Here is a 19,096-nt window from a genome sequence, read left to right on the forward strand (position 1 = left end):
TAATCGCCATGAGTCAGTTCCCGAATCTGCGAAATGAGGATGAAAATATTCTCATCCTCAGGGTATTGAGACTTAGTGGATGAGATCATGGGTGAGCCCCTCGGCTGTGTCTACCCCGGGAGGTGCTGAGCAGGGCTGCTTTCTCCCTCTCTGGCCCTCATTACCCAGCCCTCCCCTGTGAACTGAAAGCTAAAAATCTGTTAAATTCCCACTGTATCACAGACAGTTCATATAAGCCATAGCTGGCTTGCATGGGACGTCTTATTCATTGTAACAGCCACATTGTTGCAGAAGAAGAATTTATATGTGTTGCAATCCAAACTTCAGCCTTTTTACTTCCTGGAAGGACCGTATTCCTTTAGCTAGTATTGGGAAAGAAGAGAGCATTTTGTTTGTCACGAACCTTGGGTGTTGTGACCCCCATGGATGCCTCTTGCTGCCATGTGTTCCTCCAGCAACTCTCCGCCCAGAACTTGCACACACAGCCCCTTTGTCAGGGTGCTGCCCATCTGCGAGGGGCTCCTCTTCTCTTTGTTCTTCCCCTCCATGTGATGTCAAAACTATCTAGTTGAACCTTTGGAGTAACTGACAGGAATTAAACTGTGGCAGAGAAAATGTTTTAAGATCCTGATGCTGAATAGGACCTTTCTTATAGTCCTAGAGTCAAGCAAGGGTTGAGCTAGTCCCAAGGGGTTTCTTATGAATGTTTTCAGTACCTGACTCTGATCTTTCCCCTCAAGTTCCAGCAAGATAAAGCATTATCCTTGGAAGTGCAGATTCTGCAGAGCATTCTGGAGTGTGGATCGGAGCCCCAGCATGGGCCGCCTTTAGGGTGACGAGCAGACACACATACTGATTTTTCAGAGCATCAGTGAGTGTCTGTTATTAATAAAACAGACAAACTCATAAGTCCACGCACAGGTACAGGTATACGGACCCACACGAAGACATGTGGGATGCACACACACACGCACACACACACACACACACACACACACACAGTATCCCATCTAAAGACAGTATCTTCAGGAAACACATCTAACCTGCAAAGACATTGGCCTAGGCAAAGAATTTATGAAGAAGACCCCAAAGGCAATCACAACAGCAACAAAAACAAACAAATGGGACCTAATGAAATTAAAAAGCTTCTGCACAGCCAAAGAAACTGTCAAGAGAGCAAACAGACAACCCACAGAATGGGAGAAAATTTTTGCAAGCTACACATCTGATAAAGGGCTGATAACTAGAATCTATTTAGAACTCAGGAAAATCAGCAAGAAAAAATCAAACAACCCTATCAAAATAGGCAAAGGACACGAACAGAAACTTCTCAAAAGAAGACAGAATAATGGTCAACAAACATATGAAAAAATGTTCAACATCTCTAATCATCAGGGAAATGCAGATCAAAACCACAATGAGATATCACTTAACTCCAGTGAGAATGGCCTTTATCAAAAAGTCCCCAAACAACAAATGCTGGCGTGGATGCGGAGAGAGAGGAACACTCCTACACTGGTGGTGGGACTGCAAACTAGTTCAACCTCTGTGGAAAGTAATATGGAGATACCTTAAAGCGATACAAGTAGATCTACCATTTGATCCAGCAATTCCACTACTGGGCATCTTCCCAAAAGATCAAAAGTCACTTTATGTAAAGACACCTGCACTCGAATGTTTATAGCAGCACAATTCACAATTGCAAAGCTATGGAAACAACCCAAGTGCCCATCAATTCATGAGTGGATTAATAAAATGTGGTATATGTATAGTATGGAGTACTACTCAGCTTTAAGAAACAATGGTGATATGGCACCTCTTGTATATTCCTGGATACAGCTGGAATCCATTCTTCTAAGTGAATTTATCTCAAGAATGGAAAAACCAGCACCACATGTATTCACCAGCAAATTGGTATTAACGGATCAACACCTAAGTGGACATATGGGAGTAACATTTATTGGGTGTCAGGAGGGTGAGAGGGGGGAGGAAGGGACGGGTATATATAACCACAACGAGTAAGAAGTGCAACGTTTGGGGGATGGACATGCTTGAAGCTCTTACTCGAGTGGGGAGGGGGGTCATGGACAATATAAGTAACCTCAACACTTGTATCCCCATAATACGCTAAAATAAAATTAAAAAAAAAAGAAAAGAAACCCTAAAAGGAAAAATAAAATAAAGACAGTACCACGTAAACCCACAAGGGGAAAAAAACGGCGTGCTTTGTGTTCTTATTACCAGCCAGGCTGTGCACTCACAGTGGAGTGAGTATGTCACATGGTTTGAGCTGTGTCGGTGCCTCCCTACACCTTCCCCTGTGCTCCCCGGGAAGGAGGCAGAGCCTGGCTCTACCCTGGGCCTGGGGTCTCCTAAAGGCTCCTCTCTTAGCCATCAAAGACCTCCGCAGAAGCGTTTAAATGGCTGCTGGTGAACCGTTCCCTGCATTCTCAGACAAGGACCATTCATCCTCACCTCCACTTTTGGTTGGGGAGGGTCTCAGTCTTGTCGCTCTGCACTTGCCCTGAACATCAGGTTCCCAGCGTCCTGGTAGGGGCCGCAGACTAGACTACAGGGGCCGGGCATTTTACTAGAAATTAGAAATTGCTGGGGCAAACACTGGATCACTGTGGATTACCCTGATTTACAAAAGAAGAAGAACGTTGCTTGAAAGTGAGAAAGGCAGAGAGCACACTCAGGAGCAGTCCCAGATGTTTGGGCTGGGTATCTAGAAGAGATAGTTGGGGAAATGATCATAACAAAAGGAGAAAGGATATGTGGCTTAGCTATTTACAGTTCTGGAGTTGACCAAAAAAAAAAAAAAAGTTGCTTTGGAAATACATAATTTCTAGACTTCAAGAAGCAGGCATTTATAAACAGAAACTAGTTGACTTTCTAAAATTGGTTGACATAGCCATGGGCATGCTGTAAGGTGAGGAGGAAATAAACAGGAGTAGAAAATAGTAATGCTACCTGGAATTTTACTTTGGGGTCTTTTTTTTTTTCTTTAGCTCCCCAGTGTTTATGTGGCGTTTTATGTTGCAGTTAAGCTAATGCATGAACCAGTTGTGAGGGAATAAATGTCAAAAACAGGTAGAATTCAAGGCCAAAGTAGAAGATGGGAGGGAGGTCTTATATTTAGGCTCTGTAATTAACAGCATGTCACTGACCCAAGTGGATCACCTCTAAACCCCAGGTAGCTGCTTTCAGGTTGCTTATAATCTAGTTTAGAAGTAGGCAAGGCATATGCATATGAAAAGTTAGATAATTGGACGTGTAGCTCAGAGAGAACAAAGGAAAATAATTTATTACGATTTAATCTGAAATCTCAACTGTTGTAAAGTGACAGACATCTCCATACTAGATAATTGCTAAATAAAATAATCCTGGAATCCCTCTTACCAAAATTTTTCCATTTCTAACTTTTTTAGCAAATCAGTATGCTCCACCTCCATAGAGATGTGATTTATTAATAATAGAAATGGAAATTTTCTAAATGGTAATCTTATCTACATTCTAGAAGTTTAAGGGACTAATTAGAAATAATTGTTGAGATCTTTCTTCCCTTCTAACTTTAACATAAAACATTGTGAGTTTCATACAATAAAATTTCAAAATTATATCTAACCATCTCTTTGCCTTGAAATTCTTTTTTTGTGTTTCCAGGGTTTTAACTCAGTCATGATAGGAAAAGGGATTTTCAGAATTTATTGAGAGCCTCCCAGAGATTTGGTACCTTTATTCTGTGCCACAATCTAGTCTAATATCATTTTACTTAATGTATTTCATTTATTTAATACAGTCATACACCATTTCATGAAATTTTAGTCAACAACAGATTGCATATACAACAGTGGTGGTCCCATAAGATTATCATACTGTATTTTTACTGTACCTTTTCTATGCTTAAATATGTTTCCATATACAAATACTTACCATTATGTTATAACTGCCTATAGTATTCAGTACAATAACATGCTGTATAGGTTTGTAGCCTAGGAGCAGTAGGGTATAATATATACCATAGAGCCTAGGTGTGTAGTAGGCTATACCATTTAGGTTTGTGTAAGTACACTCTGTGATGTGTGCACAATGACAAAATCTAACAACACATTTCTTAGAACGTGTCCCCATTGTTAAGCAATGCACGACCATATCTAGTTTTAAAATCATCTTACGCCAAAATAGTTAAATTGCCAATCCCATTTTATTATGTGGAAGGAATGGGGGATGTTATGAATGGTGTGTTTCTCCTCATCTGTAAAATATAGGTCTTGAAATGGATGAGTTTGAAGTTTTCTCTTCATGTTACAAGTCTAAGGGTGTAATAAAAAGGTGTGCATTCTTTTGAATTTCAGAGCCCAGGACAAGGCAGCCATGCAGTTGAGTGAGTTGGAGGAGGAAATGGATCAGAGGATTCAGGCTGCAGAACATAAGACGCGGAAAGACGTATGTTTCTGGGGTTGGCCCTTCGTTCAGCAGATCTTTACGAGGCACTTTTCGTGCACTGGGCCCCCGGCACTCCCCTGGGTGTCGGGACGTGAGTACAGCAAGTCCAGGCTCCCACGGACACTCCCATGGAGACTCCCAGCAAGGGGATTTTTACCGGTGGTGTTTTTTGGGCATGAGTAAGGATCAATAGAGATAATAATCAAATAAATAAATAAAGCAGATAATTTCAGATAATGACAAGTGCGGTAAGGAAACGGCGTGTGTGGGATAGGCAGTGACTGGGAGAGGAGGATGCTTAGGTTGGGGGTCAGAGGCCTAGTTGGAGAAGTGACCTGAGAGCTGAGGTTGAAGCAGGCAGAACCAGCCTTCAGGTAGAGAAGGTGGCTTGACTTTGACATACCTGTCTCACTGCCCATCTCCGCTGCCAGTTTTAAATGTGGATTACAGTGAAATTAATATTCTGTCTTCAAATTTTGTTGTTTTATAATAGTATATAGTCGTCCCTCGGTATCCACAGAGGATTGGTTTCAGGATTCCCCAATCCCCATACCAAAATGTACATTTAAGTTCGTATGTAAATGGCATTGTATTTGCCTATAACCTGTGTACATCCCACAGTACACTTTACATCATCTCTAGATTACTTATAATACCTAATACAGTATAAATGCTTTTACAAATAGCTCTTATACTGTATTGTTTTTATTTGTATTATTTTTATCATTGATTTTGTTTTATTTTTTCTCATATCCTGGTTTTAGTTTACAGATTCGGCATTATAGGATCCCTTTGCAGTTGAAAGTTGCATGCTACCTTCAGTGATTTTCGTTGAAGAAATGATTATTCTTTTTCTTACGAAGTATTTTTGAGTGATTAATGTTACTGAAAATAGAAAACAGACATATTTCTTTGAGTAGTCACTGTTAGGTTAAGAACTCGATTTTAATTTATTCATTTGCCCTGTTAACATTGAAAAGTAAGCAGCAAATTAGTGCACCAGTGGCCTGAGCCAGTAGACCTTGGTTTGCATCCTGGCCCTGCCCTTACCTGGACGAGGTGGCACCGGAAAAATAACCTGCCTTCTCAGCCTTTGTTGTTCCATCTTTAAAAATGGGATCATGCCACCTACCTGCTTTAACAAGGATGGCACCACGATCTGACGCAGTGCCTGGGGTGTGTTAGCTGCACTGTGACTGTCACTGTGCTGCTCTTCTCTGTGGCCCTGTGCTCCTTTGCTCCCTTTCAGATTTTGCATCTTAGATGGCTTTACCACGTATGTGCCCGTGGGTCTCTGTGTTGTCCTCTCTCTTTATAACAAGTTGAATCAGTATTTGGATGTCTTACTCAACCACGTGAATGGCTCAGGGGCCATGGCCCAGCTTTAGTGCCATGGATATCCCATTCTTCTGCTAGCACTTTCCTTTTTGTGGTCCAGAAACAGTGAAATCATTTTTTTTTTTCTGCCCTGTTTCTCTTTATCCACTGTTTTTAATTCCTTCATCAGACACTTACCCAAGCACACGTGTTATTCTGGTAACCGATCTCATTGCTTCTTCCAGCTGCATACCTACCATATTTGTTGTTGGTAATGGGCATAGGACCTTGGCCCCTACCCCTTATAAATTCGCATTTTACTAATTACAGCATCTTCCTTGGTTTCCTTGGCTTTGGTCCAGGGGTGGCCAGTCTGTGGTGTCCATGGCATCATTTCTCTATTCCACAACAAGGGGTCTTCAGCCAGTCAGTCGTTCGCCACATTTATGCGGCCTCTGAAACCTCAGCAGGCAGCCCAGGACCTCACTGGCAGCTGGGCAGCTGGGAGGAAGCCTGTTCCCCTGCCTGTCCTTGCTCCTGCCTCACACCCTTCTAAACACAGTCTCTCTGGAATAACATGCTTAGGCCAGTTGAAGATTTTTCCTGAATTTTGCTCCAGTCTGTGTGGCACCCCTCGTTCCCAGTGGTTCTTCACCCCGATCTCCGGCTGCCCACCGCCTGAGACTCTGCTTCTGCCCCAGCTATTTCCTTTGCCTCGTTGGTTGTCTCCCCACTCCTCTCCAGGGTCCTGAATTCTGCAGAGCTCAGAGAAAGTCACGCCTTTCCCTTTGATGCCCTCCCTCCCCTGCTCCTCTGGCCATGTTCCTCTCTTCCTGGCCTTGACTCCTAAGGCACATAAAGTGCATATTGCATCGTTCTAGTTAGTTCTTTTTAATTGTAACAGCTTTATGGAGATATAATTGGCATGTATATAAATTGCACATATTTAAAATATAGAATATGTTAATTTTATATATATATACAGATATACACACACACATACACATATGTAGTGTGAAACGCTCTCTGCAGGTAAGATCATGGATATGACCATCCACTGTGGAAGTCTCCTCCGGCCCCTTTGCAGGCATAACAAGCCTGCCTTCCTCCCTTCTTTGCCAGGGAACTGCTGTTTTATTTTCTGTCTATATAGATTAGTTTGAAGTTTATAGAATTGCATAGAAATGGAATTATGCAGTGTGTGCTATTTCTCATTTGGCTGCTTCTTCCTAGCATAATTATTTTGAGACTTATCCATGTATCAATGGTTCATCCTTTTTTATCGCTGAGTAGTATTCTACCGTGTAGGTGTTCCACAGTTTGTTTACCCGTTTATCCGTTGAAGGACATTTGAGTTATTTCCAGTTGTTGGGATATTGCAAATTAAGGTGCTGTGAATATTCATGTACAGGTATTTATATAGGCAATATACTTTTATTTCTCTCGAGTAAATTTCTAGAGTGGAATGGCTTGATCATCTGTGTTAGGTAGGTATATGTTTATTTTTCTAGGACACTGCCCAGCTGATTTCCAGAGTGGTTGTAGCATTGTACCTTTCCATCAGTGTGTGAGAGTGCCATTCTTTAGGCATTCTGATAGATATGTAGAAGACCCTCATTGGTGTTTTAACTTGCATTTCCTTAATGACCAGCAGTGTTAAGATCTGTGTTTATCTGCCATGTATATATCTTCTTTGGTGATGTGTCTTGTTAAAATCTTTTTCTCATTTTAAAAATCTGCTTTTTTATTTGTGAGTTTTGAGAGTTCTTTATATAGTCTTAATTTATAAGTCCTTTATCAAATATATGATCTATTAATATTTTCACCAAGACTATTACATGTGTTTTCATTCTCTAACAGTGTCTTTTGAAGAGTAGAAAAATTTAATTTTGATGAAGTCAGAATATGTTATTGATTCCATTAGATTTTCTGGGTTGATGATTATATGTGAATAAATTCAGTTTTATTTGTCTTTCTGATCTGCATGATTTTATTTTTCTTGTTGCGTGGGTTAGAAGATTAAAGGTGATGGAAGAGTCATTCTTGTCTACATTCAGTCTTTAACATTAAGTCTGATGTTAGCAGTCTATTGCTCATACATGCCCGTTATTAAGTTGAGGGAAGTTCCCTTCTGTTCCCAGTTTTCTGAGTGTTATTGTTATTGCTGTTATTGTTTTAATCAGGAATGGACATTGGACTTTGTCAAAATGCTTTTCATGACTCTATGGAAATGATCATTTATTTTTTCTTTTTTGGAATATTAATTGTTTTAGAATATTAGTATTACTTTGATTTTTGAATGTTTTGAACTCACATTCTTGAGATAAACCTCAATTGGTTATGATGTATTATTCTTTTTATAGATTGTTGAATTCAGTTGGAATTAATTTATCATTTTGGCATCTCTATTCATAAGAGATATTGGTTTGTAATTTTCTTTTAAGGTCTTTGATTTTGGTTTCAGGCTAATGCTGGTCTCATAGAATGAGTTGGGATGTGTTCCCTCCATTTCAGTTTGTTGGAAGTGTGTGAAGAGTTGATCTGCACCACCACCATTTCTCGCCTGGGATACACTAATAACCTCCTATCTGATCTCCCAGCATCTACCTGTCCAAGTTTGGGAATGAAATAAACAAGTGATAAATTCTCTTATTCATCTCTGAATGAAGTTGTTGTGTTCGGGTTTGTGGCTGTGGATTCATTGAGGAGACTTGCATCCAATTCCATTCTGATGCCAGGAAGCACCATGAGCACTTTGTTGTGGGGCCTGGTGTCTTCATCCACCTGTGAAGTGGTCAGTAATGTTGCCTCACCTGTTAAGTTGCATGAAGTCAAGACAGCCATTTAGAAAAAAAAAAGAAAGAAAAGAAAAAAAGGCTGAGCATAGTGGCTCATGCCTATAATTCTAGCACTCTGGGAGGCCGAGGTGGGAGGATTGCTTGAGCTTAGGACTTTGAGACCAGCCTGAGCAAGAGTGAGACTTTGTCTCTACAAAAAATAGAAAAATTAGCTGGGTGTGACAGTGCATGCTTGTAGTCCCAGGTACTTGGGAGGCTGAGAGGCAGGAGGATTGCTTGAGCCCAGGAGTTTGAGGTTGCTGTGAGCTATGATGATGCCTGGGTGACAGAGCTTGACCCTGTCTCAAAGAAAGAAAAAAGGTAACCTTTAGGTAAAATGCTGCTCTTCTACTAAGCATTGCACGTGGATTATGTAATTTGTATGGATTATTTAATTTTCATGGAGTATTTAATTTACTCAGATTATTTAATTTTTATGGATTCTTTAATTTGCTTGGATTATTTAATTTAATCTTCACAATAATCTAATAAGAAAATGGAGGCCTGAAGAAGTTAATCAGCCTTCCCAGGCTCCACAGCCAATCAGTAGACAGTGAGACCCTTTCACCCTGGCAGGGATGCAGATGTGGGGGGGTGCTATCTCTGCAGATAGGCGCCACTGTACCCCCATCAGCTGGCCCCCACCACATCTCCCTGGTTTTTCTTCTTCTTCATATCATTTCCTGAAACCATCCTCGTTCCCTCTCTCCCCACTAGAATGCATGAGAGCAACGGTTTCATTGTCCCCTGCTCTGTCCCCACCCCATGCCCCAGGTGCCTGTGCCTAGAGCCCTTCTTGGTATATGGTAGGCTATTGGTGAATTCTTTTACACTGAATTTCACTGGCTGTCGATATAAAACCGTTTGAATACTGAACATAGGATATAAAATTGTATAATTTATTAAGAGAAAAAGGAAATTTAGAGACCTTTCAGCTCACAGGAGCTTCTGAATGGCAACTCCCTGATCTCCCAGCATACCCTCTTGCCATTTCTGCTTCAGGAGAACTTGGAGGAACACATCTGAGAAGCACCAGACTATGGGGAAGGACTCTGCATAGAGATTTGCAGTGATGTGATTTGAATTCAGATGTGGCATGAGCTCTAGGAGTACCCACTTGCCTGTCATCACCTGTCATCACATGATAGGATGTAGGCAAGCACTGTAGCCCTTTGCTGTGCCACAGCATTTAAATAATTATAGCAGTAATTAATTAGTTGATGTCCTGGGGCCTTTGTCATATGTGAGTAAGAGTCTTAGAGGTGTCACTCCCAGGTGAGGTGTGTATGTAGGTTGTCGGACTCTGCAGTTCTTTCACTTCTGTGGGCTTCCATTCCAGAACTGCTGCACAACTGAAGTCACTTGGCTTCCTTCTGCCATCCTTCCTCACCCTCCCTGTCTAGGAGAATTGAGGTCAGCCTTCATTTGACACAGAATGTTTCTCACCTATGGGGGTTTGAAGGTTGTTTATTTTAAGAGACTGAACCCATTTAAATTAACAAAAAATTTTTTTTTTTTTTTTTTTTTTTTTTTTTTTTAGGAAAAACGTAAAGCTGAGGAGGCCCTCAGTGACCTCAGACGTCAGTATGAAACCGAAGTAGGAGATCTGCAGGTGACCATAAAAAAGCTTAAAAAGGTAGGAATGTGGCAGCCAGACTTTAGGAACAACCTTGGTATCTCAGTGCTATTAACAACCACAAAGTTTTGGAGTCGTGCTGAAGTGGCAGACAGAATCAGATTTCAGCGTCAAATGTACTCCTTGGAAGACTTTTCTCTATGGGTCTGAGTTCCTCTTGTGTTTTGGGGGCCACCTGTGTTTTGTGGAGAGGTGATAAATATTTCTGATCCCTTGAAGAGTTGTCCATCAAACGTGAGTTTGCTTCCTTAGTCTTCACCAGCCATGTGCCCTCACATCCCCGTGTCCGTGGACTGTCTGCTCCATGACAGCTGAGGCACCATCTTTCTCGGTCATTCAGCCCTGTGCCCCTGCCCCTAGCTTATTACATACAAGGCTCATGGTCAGCCTGTGGTAACTGTTTACTAGACGAAATGACTCTTGCTGTTCTGAGTAGAAAGTGTCAGATCTAGGGGACCTTTGGTCAGCAGGAGGTGAGAAAGAACTTGTGAAAGTCTGAGCACAGGTGTGATGGGGTTTTGGCTTTTGCTCTACTTGGTTTCTGATGAGCAGGTTTCACTCAGGGACATGCTGGCAGCTGGCTCTGCAGGTGGGCGGAAGAGAAGGGAGGGATTTGTAGCATTTGCTGATTTCCATGGTGTAAATACTCACAGCGTTACTGATTTCAAGCTACCACGTTGGTATCACTAAATTCAGAGTTGGGATGAGGTGCTTAAAGTAGACTGTTGCCTGCCACTGCCGCTGGCTCCAGCACTGTGCTGGACTCACTTTTTGCGTGTGAGTTGTTTCCATAACTAATGGAAATACCTTTGCTAAAATGAAAATGAATAGTTAAAAAATAATCACTCCAGAAAGTGGTAATGGGATTCAGTGACAATTAACTATATTTTGTAGACTATTGTAAATTAAACCTCTGGGATGATTAAGAATTCTCCTCAGTAGCCATCCTGAAAAGTTAACATCAATGTCAACCTTATATTTAATTTTCAAAAGTCATCAGACTGTACATACTATGCTTGAATTAGAGAATCGAGTGGGCCAATCTCCTATTCGTGCCAGAGCCACAGATTCTCCTATTAATAGTAATGGTCCTCTCTTATTTCTCTGGCTTCTTGAATCTTTGGGCATGACAGTCTCTGTAAGAAGACACAGAATTTCTTGCCCTTATGCGGCATATGGTGGAGACTGAATGTCACTGGATAGTGAGAGAGGCCGTAAGTCAGGAGTAAGGAACTCTGAGTCCTTGTCCAGACTGTACCGGTTTCTCCCTGAAGCAGCTGGCACGATTTCCTTTGTCTTGCTGGTCTTCAGTTTCTCATCTAGAAAATGAGATTAATAATAAACTGTCCAACGCAACCATAATAACTGATAATTTATTGGCTTTACAGTTTAGTAAGCTCTTTTTCATAATTTAAAAAAATTGAATTGTCAGACTATCTCTGAAAAAGGTGTAAATATCCTACCTTTACGGGCAAGGACCGAGCTCTAGAGAAGTTAAATAACTTGTTGAAAGTCACACAGCTAATAACTGGTGGCATCTTCTCACTGCATGGTTCGTGCCTTCTCACTTATTCCAGGCTTCCTGCCTGCCCAGTGTGGTCATTACACAAAACAGTAAGATAATGTATGTGAAAGGCGGTTGTTACAGTCAGTGACAACTGATGTCACTGATTCTGAGAAAATCATTTTTTTCCCCCACAATTTCTCTTCTCTGAAGTCAGAATGCTCTTCTCAGTCAGCCACGTGGAAGTCATGACGTGGTCGTGTAAAACCTTCCCTTGGTACCACCTGGTCAAGTGAAGAGAGTCCAGAGTAACAGTCCTTATTAGCCTTCATGGAATCAGGATCCACTTGGATCAATGCACAGGCATTTCCTAAATGCACACCACAAATCCCCTCAGTTCCCAGGGATGTAAGTTAGTTGTAGGAAAGACCTTTTTGTTCTTCATGTTATAGATGTTCCTGAACCAGTTTAGTCTGGCAGTTAATACTAGTGAGTCAGCCAGTATGCAGAACTCACATATGTATTTGTATAAGTGTGTGTGTGTGTGTGTGTGTGTGTGTGTCTCCAGCTTCATGACTTACTTTGCTTTTATTGATTTATTTCATAAACATTTCTTAGACTCACCATGAAGAAAACACAGATGGATCTGACACTAACTCTGCTTTTAACAAAATCTTACGCTCTTAGGAGGGGAAATAAGACATCCCTAAATCATAATATAAGACCGGATAGAAAGTGTTAAGTGTGGATAATATAAAGGAGAATATAAATACCCAGACTCACTCAGCATAACTGGAAAAGGCAAGGATTGGGTTGTGTAATAGTTAAATGGTTTCTAAAAAGACCTTGTCAGTTGTTTCCAAGAAAACTTATTTAATAATAAAACCTAAAAAAAAATGTTTCAATTGTTTAGAACAAATCTTTAAATTTTTGTGGGTTTTATGTAGTTTAATGATTTATAAAGTTGTGTAATGTTGGAAATTGAAGACTTCTTAGAATTCCCATATCTGTGTTCAAGGATAATTTTAAACTTAAAGCAGTTCAAAGTGAGTCTGTTTGTAAGCGCACAACTTTTATTTGCTCTTTCAGCTTGAAGAACAATCAAAACACCTAAGTCAAAAGGAAGATGTTGTTGCACTGAAAAAGCAAATTTATGATTTATCAATGGTAAGAATCACCTTTTCACTCACAGAAATGCACTTCCTGTTAGACTACATAATCGTGCTGTTATTTCAGTGTTCCAGGAATAGCAGCTTAAGGAGAAATTAATACTATGGTTAGAGAAAGTCTTTAAAATACATTTGAGCAAAGGTATTATTTATGCAGGCTTTTTTCCTCAATGATATACACCACTTATTGTGAAAGGTTTTAACTTATTTTTTATTCAAAGTAGTAAAGACATGGTGCTTCAGCTTTACGGAACATAGTTAACCCTGTGTTCTTGTAGCATTGGCTCTGGTCTGTGAACCTGATTCTGTGACATGAGGATGTCAGTGCCCTGCCCTTCCTCCAACTTTTCCCTTTCAGTCTCTTTCTGTCTTCCGCTGACTATATCTTTACTTTTTCTGTCACAAAATCGAATGTGCACATCTGTTATCATGATTAAGTTTTCTTTATTTTGATTTGAGGTTGACTCTAAAATTCAAATAAAGAACATTTTCTTTATTATGATTCTAAATACTTTCATCACAGAGCCAGGAAATGAGCAGGGGTTGCACTTCTTTCTCCAGTCATTATCCCCGTACTACTTAAAAGAAAAGGTTTCTGGCTTCCGTGTCTATTGAATTCCCTTAATACAACAGCAGTTACAAATGTCGTCGCATCTTAGTTGGCTTTGTATTAGGTTCATGACTTTTTTTTTTTTTTTTTTTTTTTGAGACAGAGTCTCGCTTTGTTGCCCAGGCTAGAGTGAGTGCCGTGGCGTCAGCCTAGCTCACAGCAACCTCAAACTCCTGGGCTCGAGTGATCCTTCTGCCTCAGCCTCCCGGGTAGCTGGGACTACAGGCATGCGCCACCAAGGTTCATGACTTTCTTATAGAGTTACCTGTTTTTCTTGGATTTTTCTGGTTGAGTTTTTGGTTTCTTGTTGTAACAAGAAACTCTTATCATGATATCACTGATACTTTGACTTCTTATTGATTCTTACCAGTGCATGAAACTTATTTAACTTTTCTCCTTGAATATATTAAATTTAGAGTCCATGATATTTTAGTTCTTATTGCACTGGGTATATGAGAGAGAAATTTTCTCAGTTTTTGAATATTTGAGCATGTCTACATTCCCCTCACAATTTGTTGAGTTAGTCTAGTTCAGGTGTCCTCAAACTACGGCCCGAGGGTCACATGCCGCCCACCTAGGACATTTATCTGGCCCTCTGGGTGTTTTTGCTGCAGCTGCCTGTCCTGCTTAGCAGCCGACACGTCCTGGGCCCACAGTGCACACTCTCCAACTGTCTGAGGGACAGTGAACTGGCCCCCTGTTTAAAAAGTTTGAGGACCCCTGGTCTAGATAAATAGGCTTCTCTTGGACTTCTCAGAGGTTTATTTAGGTCTGTCAGCTGTCTTTTTTCCCCCCAAATACCTGGCAATCCTTGGTGATCTGTTCATATTTTAAAGTAAAAGATACTTAGCTTGATCATTTGGGTGGCTGATATAAGTAAGAGTCCTGTGTTTCTAGATAAACAGTTATTTACCTCAAGGCCTCTCCCCTGAGAGGGTGTCTTCCTAGGAGCTCTGTGTGTGCAGGTGGCTGTCACACTGCGGGGGCCCCCCGTCACCAGAATGAGTGAGGCAGGGGTATTCAGAGGGTGCCTTGTAGAGTCATTCAGTTTTTAGAAGACAGTCTCCCCGTCTTGTTGCCTTTGGGATCTACCCTATCTGCTGTTTTTGCTAGGGTGAGAGAGCGGGTGGACTTGGGGGTGCCTTAATATATAGTCTTAATCTCTATTTCCAGCCCCACATCTCATTCTCTCTTTCTGGCTTCAGCCTGGCCACCTGCCTCCTCTGTGTTCTACATCAGAATCTTCAACATGCTTCTTCAGGATTTTCTTCCCTCAACTCTCCCCCCTTTGTTGGTGCATTTGGATTCAGTTTCCATTTTCTAGAAATGTGTGCAAGTCACTTGAATGCTCATGGGCCCCTCTTGCCTTCTTTTAACTGTTCCTGGTTTATTTCCTTTGGTATTTCGTGTTAATGGGGTTTCAGGAGAGAAAAATGTCAGAAGAGAAAAATGACAGTCATGTACTCAGTCCACCATCCCGAATGGAAACCTCCAATTTTTTTTTTAAGAAAAATATGGAAATTTCCTAATCACACAGGTTTATTATTTTTAGTACAAAACACATAAATGTTAAGTGATAAAATGCATTACAAAAAGTAGCCAGTGTACCTGGTAATAGGTGCAGTTAATTCCACGGAATGTTTATCAGTAGTTTGTAGCTCTCATTAAGTAAAGAAGGCCTCCAAGTGTTTGGTGTTAGTTAATTTCCCAGTGACATGTGAAAGTACATCATGATACACTCTTGACTATTGTAGTTTGGTACCAAATGCCACGCATAAAAAAAACGAAGAACAACTTTGAGGATTTAGATTTTCTACACTTTAATTATTTATAGTGATTTCAAATTACCTTGAAGTGACAGTTGTTAGCTCTTTGAACACCAAAACTTGAAGAGTGGTGGAAGGGTGGGCATGGCGTCTGAGAGGGCTGTACTGCACTTAGCTTCATTTCTCGCAGGCGGAGGAAGCTGAAGCTCTGACTCTGATGTTCTGCTGTGTTGCTTTTCTCCAGGAAAATCAGAAAGTTAAGAAAGACCTTTTAGAAGCACAGACAAGCATAGCCTTTCTCCAGAGTGAACTAGATGCTTTGAAAAGCGATTATGCTGATCAGAGTCTGAATTCTGAAAGGTAAGACACTTTGCATTTTTTTTTTTTAAGTTTGAATGGAACATTCGTTTAGATGATCATCCAGGCAAATGAAGCTCATGTATATGAAGCTATGTAATAAATAATAAAGGGTGAGGTATTAACTTTGCTAGTATGTCCTTCCCTTTCTAATTATTTTACTTTCAGTGTCAGATTTCCTAATGCTTTTTGGTTTTGATTTTTTTTTTAAAAAACAAACAGGTTAGTTAGTTTAATTATTGGCTGCTAAGGACAGTGCAGGGCTTAATAAATGTTAGACTGGGAGCTAGAAGAATATACCCAAAGTATCAAGAATCAATGCTTAGTAAAGTGCTTTACAGGTAAGAATCCTGGCCATAAAACATAAGACAGGGAAAGTAGACCTCTTAGGCAAGTCATTTTGTTTTTCTAGGTGTTAGTTTTGCGGTATGGTGTTAATAAGACCTAATGCACTCACACACTCATACACACAGACGTGTATTTATATATAAAGGATATAGACATGGATGTTTATATAAGCATATATAAATATAACAGTATAGATATTTGCATGCATATGTATCCCTTAGGACATGTATGCTTGGGAAAAACATCTTGTTCTTTGTCTTCAAACATTAATCAGAATTAAGTTCTTATAATGGAAAACAGTGGGACATTTATTAAGTACTTTCTATATATACATAGTTCCCCAAGCTAGATAAGGAGTTGTGAGTGTAGTGTCTACAAAAAGGAAAAGATGTGGTCTCTGCTCTTTGAGCACTGCAAGGTTAGTTGGGGGGAAAAAAAGCAAGATTATGGAGTAAAACATCGTAAGAGCTAAATAATCTCAGAAGCAGTGCCACCACCAGGGTCGTGGTTTGGCTTAATTGCCATGTGATCACCGAAAAAGTTTTTAGTTGAGAAGAAGTGAAGAACTTTATTTAAAAGGAGACGCTGGAGGTGTGCTCAGGTGGAGGGGCAGGTTTGTGCTGGTGAAAGGAGGAAGGGGCACCAGGGACAGCAGCATCAGCAACTCAAAGCTTGTGGCACTGCCACCTGCCAGGCTCTGTCCTCAGTGCTTTACTGGCACTAACTCATTCAGTCCGTAGAACGCCCCATGGGATAGGGACTTCCATTGTCTCCACTGCACAGATGGGAAAAGAGAGTCCCAGAGATGTTCCAGGTGGGGCAATAACCAAAACACAGGCAGGGACATGGGGAGGGATAAGTCTGGCTTGGGGAAAGGCGGTCAGACTGCTGGACAGAAAGACATACTTTGAATTGAAAAAGCAAAAGATGAAAAGAAGAATAAAAGCTCATTTAAGGCTATAGTGTTAAGGGCCCAGAATTTGGGGCTAAGGAATGTAAATGCTAATAGACAATTGGGAAATTTAGCTTTATCATCCAGGGAGCGAATGGAAAGGATCTTGTGGCTAGAGCTTGATAGCCTGAGAGCGTGGGGACGCTGGCGGTGGGGTCCGTGTGCTAAGGGGGAACTGCTGGCTGGAGGTGAGTGGCGAAGGCCCTGAGTGGGCAGTTGGAGGAGGGGCCAGGGCTTCCCTAGTAAAGCAGCAGAGGGATGGGGGAGGGGAGTTTCTAGCAAGCTTAGCAAGCCCAGTCCTGTGAGTGTCTCTGTGGCTTAGGGTGAGGAGAGGAGGGAGAGCAGGGGTAGGGTTGAGGCCGGGAGAGGAGAAGGAATCACAGGAAAGGAGAAAATAGGTGGAGCTGGGATTATGTAAGGCTTGGAATGAGCAGAGAGTGCTCAGAGGACTGAGGGCACTGCTTACAGGACAGGCTGGGGAGAGGGGACTCGGGAGCTGGTCAGGGGCTGGGTCCCCGTGGGGAACAGAGCCGGGCAGCGGGGGTGCAGGCGGAAGAGCTGGTGGGTGCCGAGGTGCAGTTGAGGAGGGGAAGCTCCCGATTTGCGGTGTCAGCAGTGGGGCAGCTGTTGGCACGGGGAAGCACAGGCTGTGGGTGTGTTCGTGGAGTCCCGGCAGGAGAGGAGGCCGCTGAGGCCAGAGGCGAGGGGAAGATAGAAAACCGTGGCCAAGGACACTCGTCTTTGAAAAAGGTGGAGGAGGTTCTGGGAGGGCGGGCGCAGGTGAGGCAGGACTTGACATGGAATCCTCGTTCAAACATCAAATGTAATCTTACAGGGATCTGGAAATAATCCGAGAGTACACAGAAGACCGAAATAGTCTTGAGAGGCAAATCGAAATGCTCCAGTAAGTGCTCAAATCAAATCTCATCACATTTACATTCCGCTAATTTCTTGTTAATAAAACACGCGCCGCGTAGGACACGAGTTGCCGTCGGAAGACTGGGCGTGCAGGTCAGCGTGTGTTTCTTCCCGCGGCAGTGGCGGAGGTACCTCAGCGTATCTGCTTCGCTGCTGATGCTTCTGATCCTAAGTGCGTGATTCGAATGCAGGGAATAGAGTATGATTCTCCAAAACGCCTCGCAAGTCAGGGGATCTGCCCCATGTGTCTTTTTTGAGTCTCTGTAAAGAATGGCACCGAATCCGCCAAGCTCCTCACGTCCGTGAGGGCCACGGGGCTCTGCCCACATAATCATTCTTTCTCAATTTGTTGTGCATGGTTACAGGTGTATTTTTTCTTAGGTTGTTTTTCTGTCCCGAGATGGAAGTATTACACTTGCTCTGTCAGCTTCGCGGCTAAGTTGCAGTGATTCCATCCTCCGAGGGCCTTCCCCTCAAACCTCCCCTTCTTTCTTTTCCACCCAGTATTTTCTTCTGGTTTTAGTTCCCCCAAGTGAGGTTAAATGAGGGTTGACCAATTTTTTTTTATTACCATTTTTAAAAAATTTATTTTATTTATTTAGAGAAAGACTCACTCTGTTGCCCAGGCTAGAGTGAGTGCCATGGCGTCAGCCTCGCTCACAGCAACCTCAAACTCCTGGGCTTAAGCAATCCTTCTACCTCAGCCTCTTGAGTAGCTGGGACTACAGGCATGTGCCACCAGGCCCGGCTAATTTTTTCTATATGTATTTTTAGTTGTCCAATTAATTTCTTTCTATTTTTAGTAGAGACGGGGGTCTCGCTCTTGCTCAGGCTGGTTTCGAACTCCTGACCTGGAGCAATCTGCCCGCCTTGGCCTCCTAGAGTGCTAGGATTGCAGGTGTGAGCTACCGCACCTGGCTTATTACCATTTTAAAATACTTATTAAGTCTCCCTTATGGCAACTGTAGAATTCCTTTATGACGGTAATCTTTTCAGTTAATTTATTTATTCAACATATTTTTAGTCAGCGCCTTTTACAGGTCAGGTGTGCCAGGAGCTGAGGATAGAGTGGCAGGTAGGGGAAAAATATCTCTCCCTGTGGAGCTAATCTAGGGGAAGAAGACTGGAACTGATCCATAGTCATAGAAATACATACGAAATGCCAAGTGAGGGAGGTACGGCCAAGGGGAGGTCCACGTCTCCTAAGGGGAGCTCTGGCCTATCCGAGAAGGT

General features: G+C 41.9%; 1 protein-coding gene across 1 annotated transcript in view; it reads left to right on the top strand.

The window, feature by feature from the left end:
• Window positions 1-19,096, top strand: part of RASEF (RAS and EF-hand domain containing) — a 76,331-nt gene that overhangs the window by 29,992 nt on the left and 27,243 nt on the right. Inside the window, exons 3-7 of the mRNA XM_012779836.2 lie at window positions 4,359-4,449; window positions 10,144-10,239; window positions 12,833-12,910; window positions 15,533-15,648; window positions 17,781-17,849. Of these exons, the coding sequence (XP_012635290.2) occupies window positions 4,359-4,449; window positions 10,144-10,239; window positions 12,833-12,910; window positions 15,533-15,648; window positions 17,781-17,849 (450 nt within the window). The remainder of the gene's footprint in view (window positions 1-4,358; window positions 4,450-10,143; window positions 10,240-12,832; window positions 12,911-15,532; window positions 15,649-17,780; window positions 17,850-19,096) is intronic.

Source organism: Microcebus murinus, chromosome 12 (assembly GCF_040939455.1).
Source record: "Microcebus murinus isolate Inina chromosome 12, M.murinus_Inina_mat1.0, whole genome shotgun sequence".
Lineage (NCBI taxonomy): Eukaryota > Metazoa > Chordata > Mammalia > Primates > Cheirogaleidae > Microcebus > Microcebus murinus.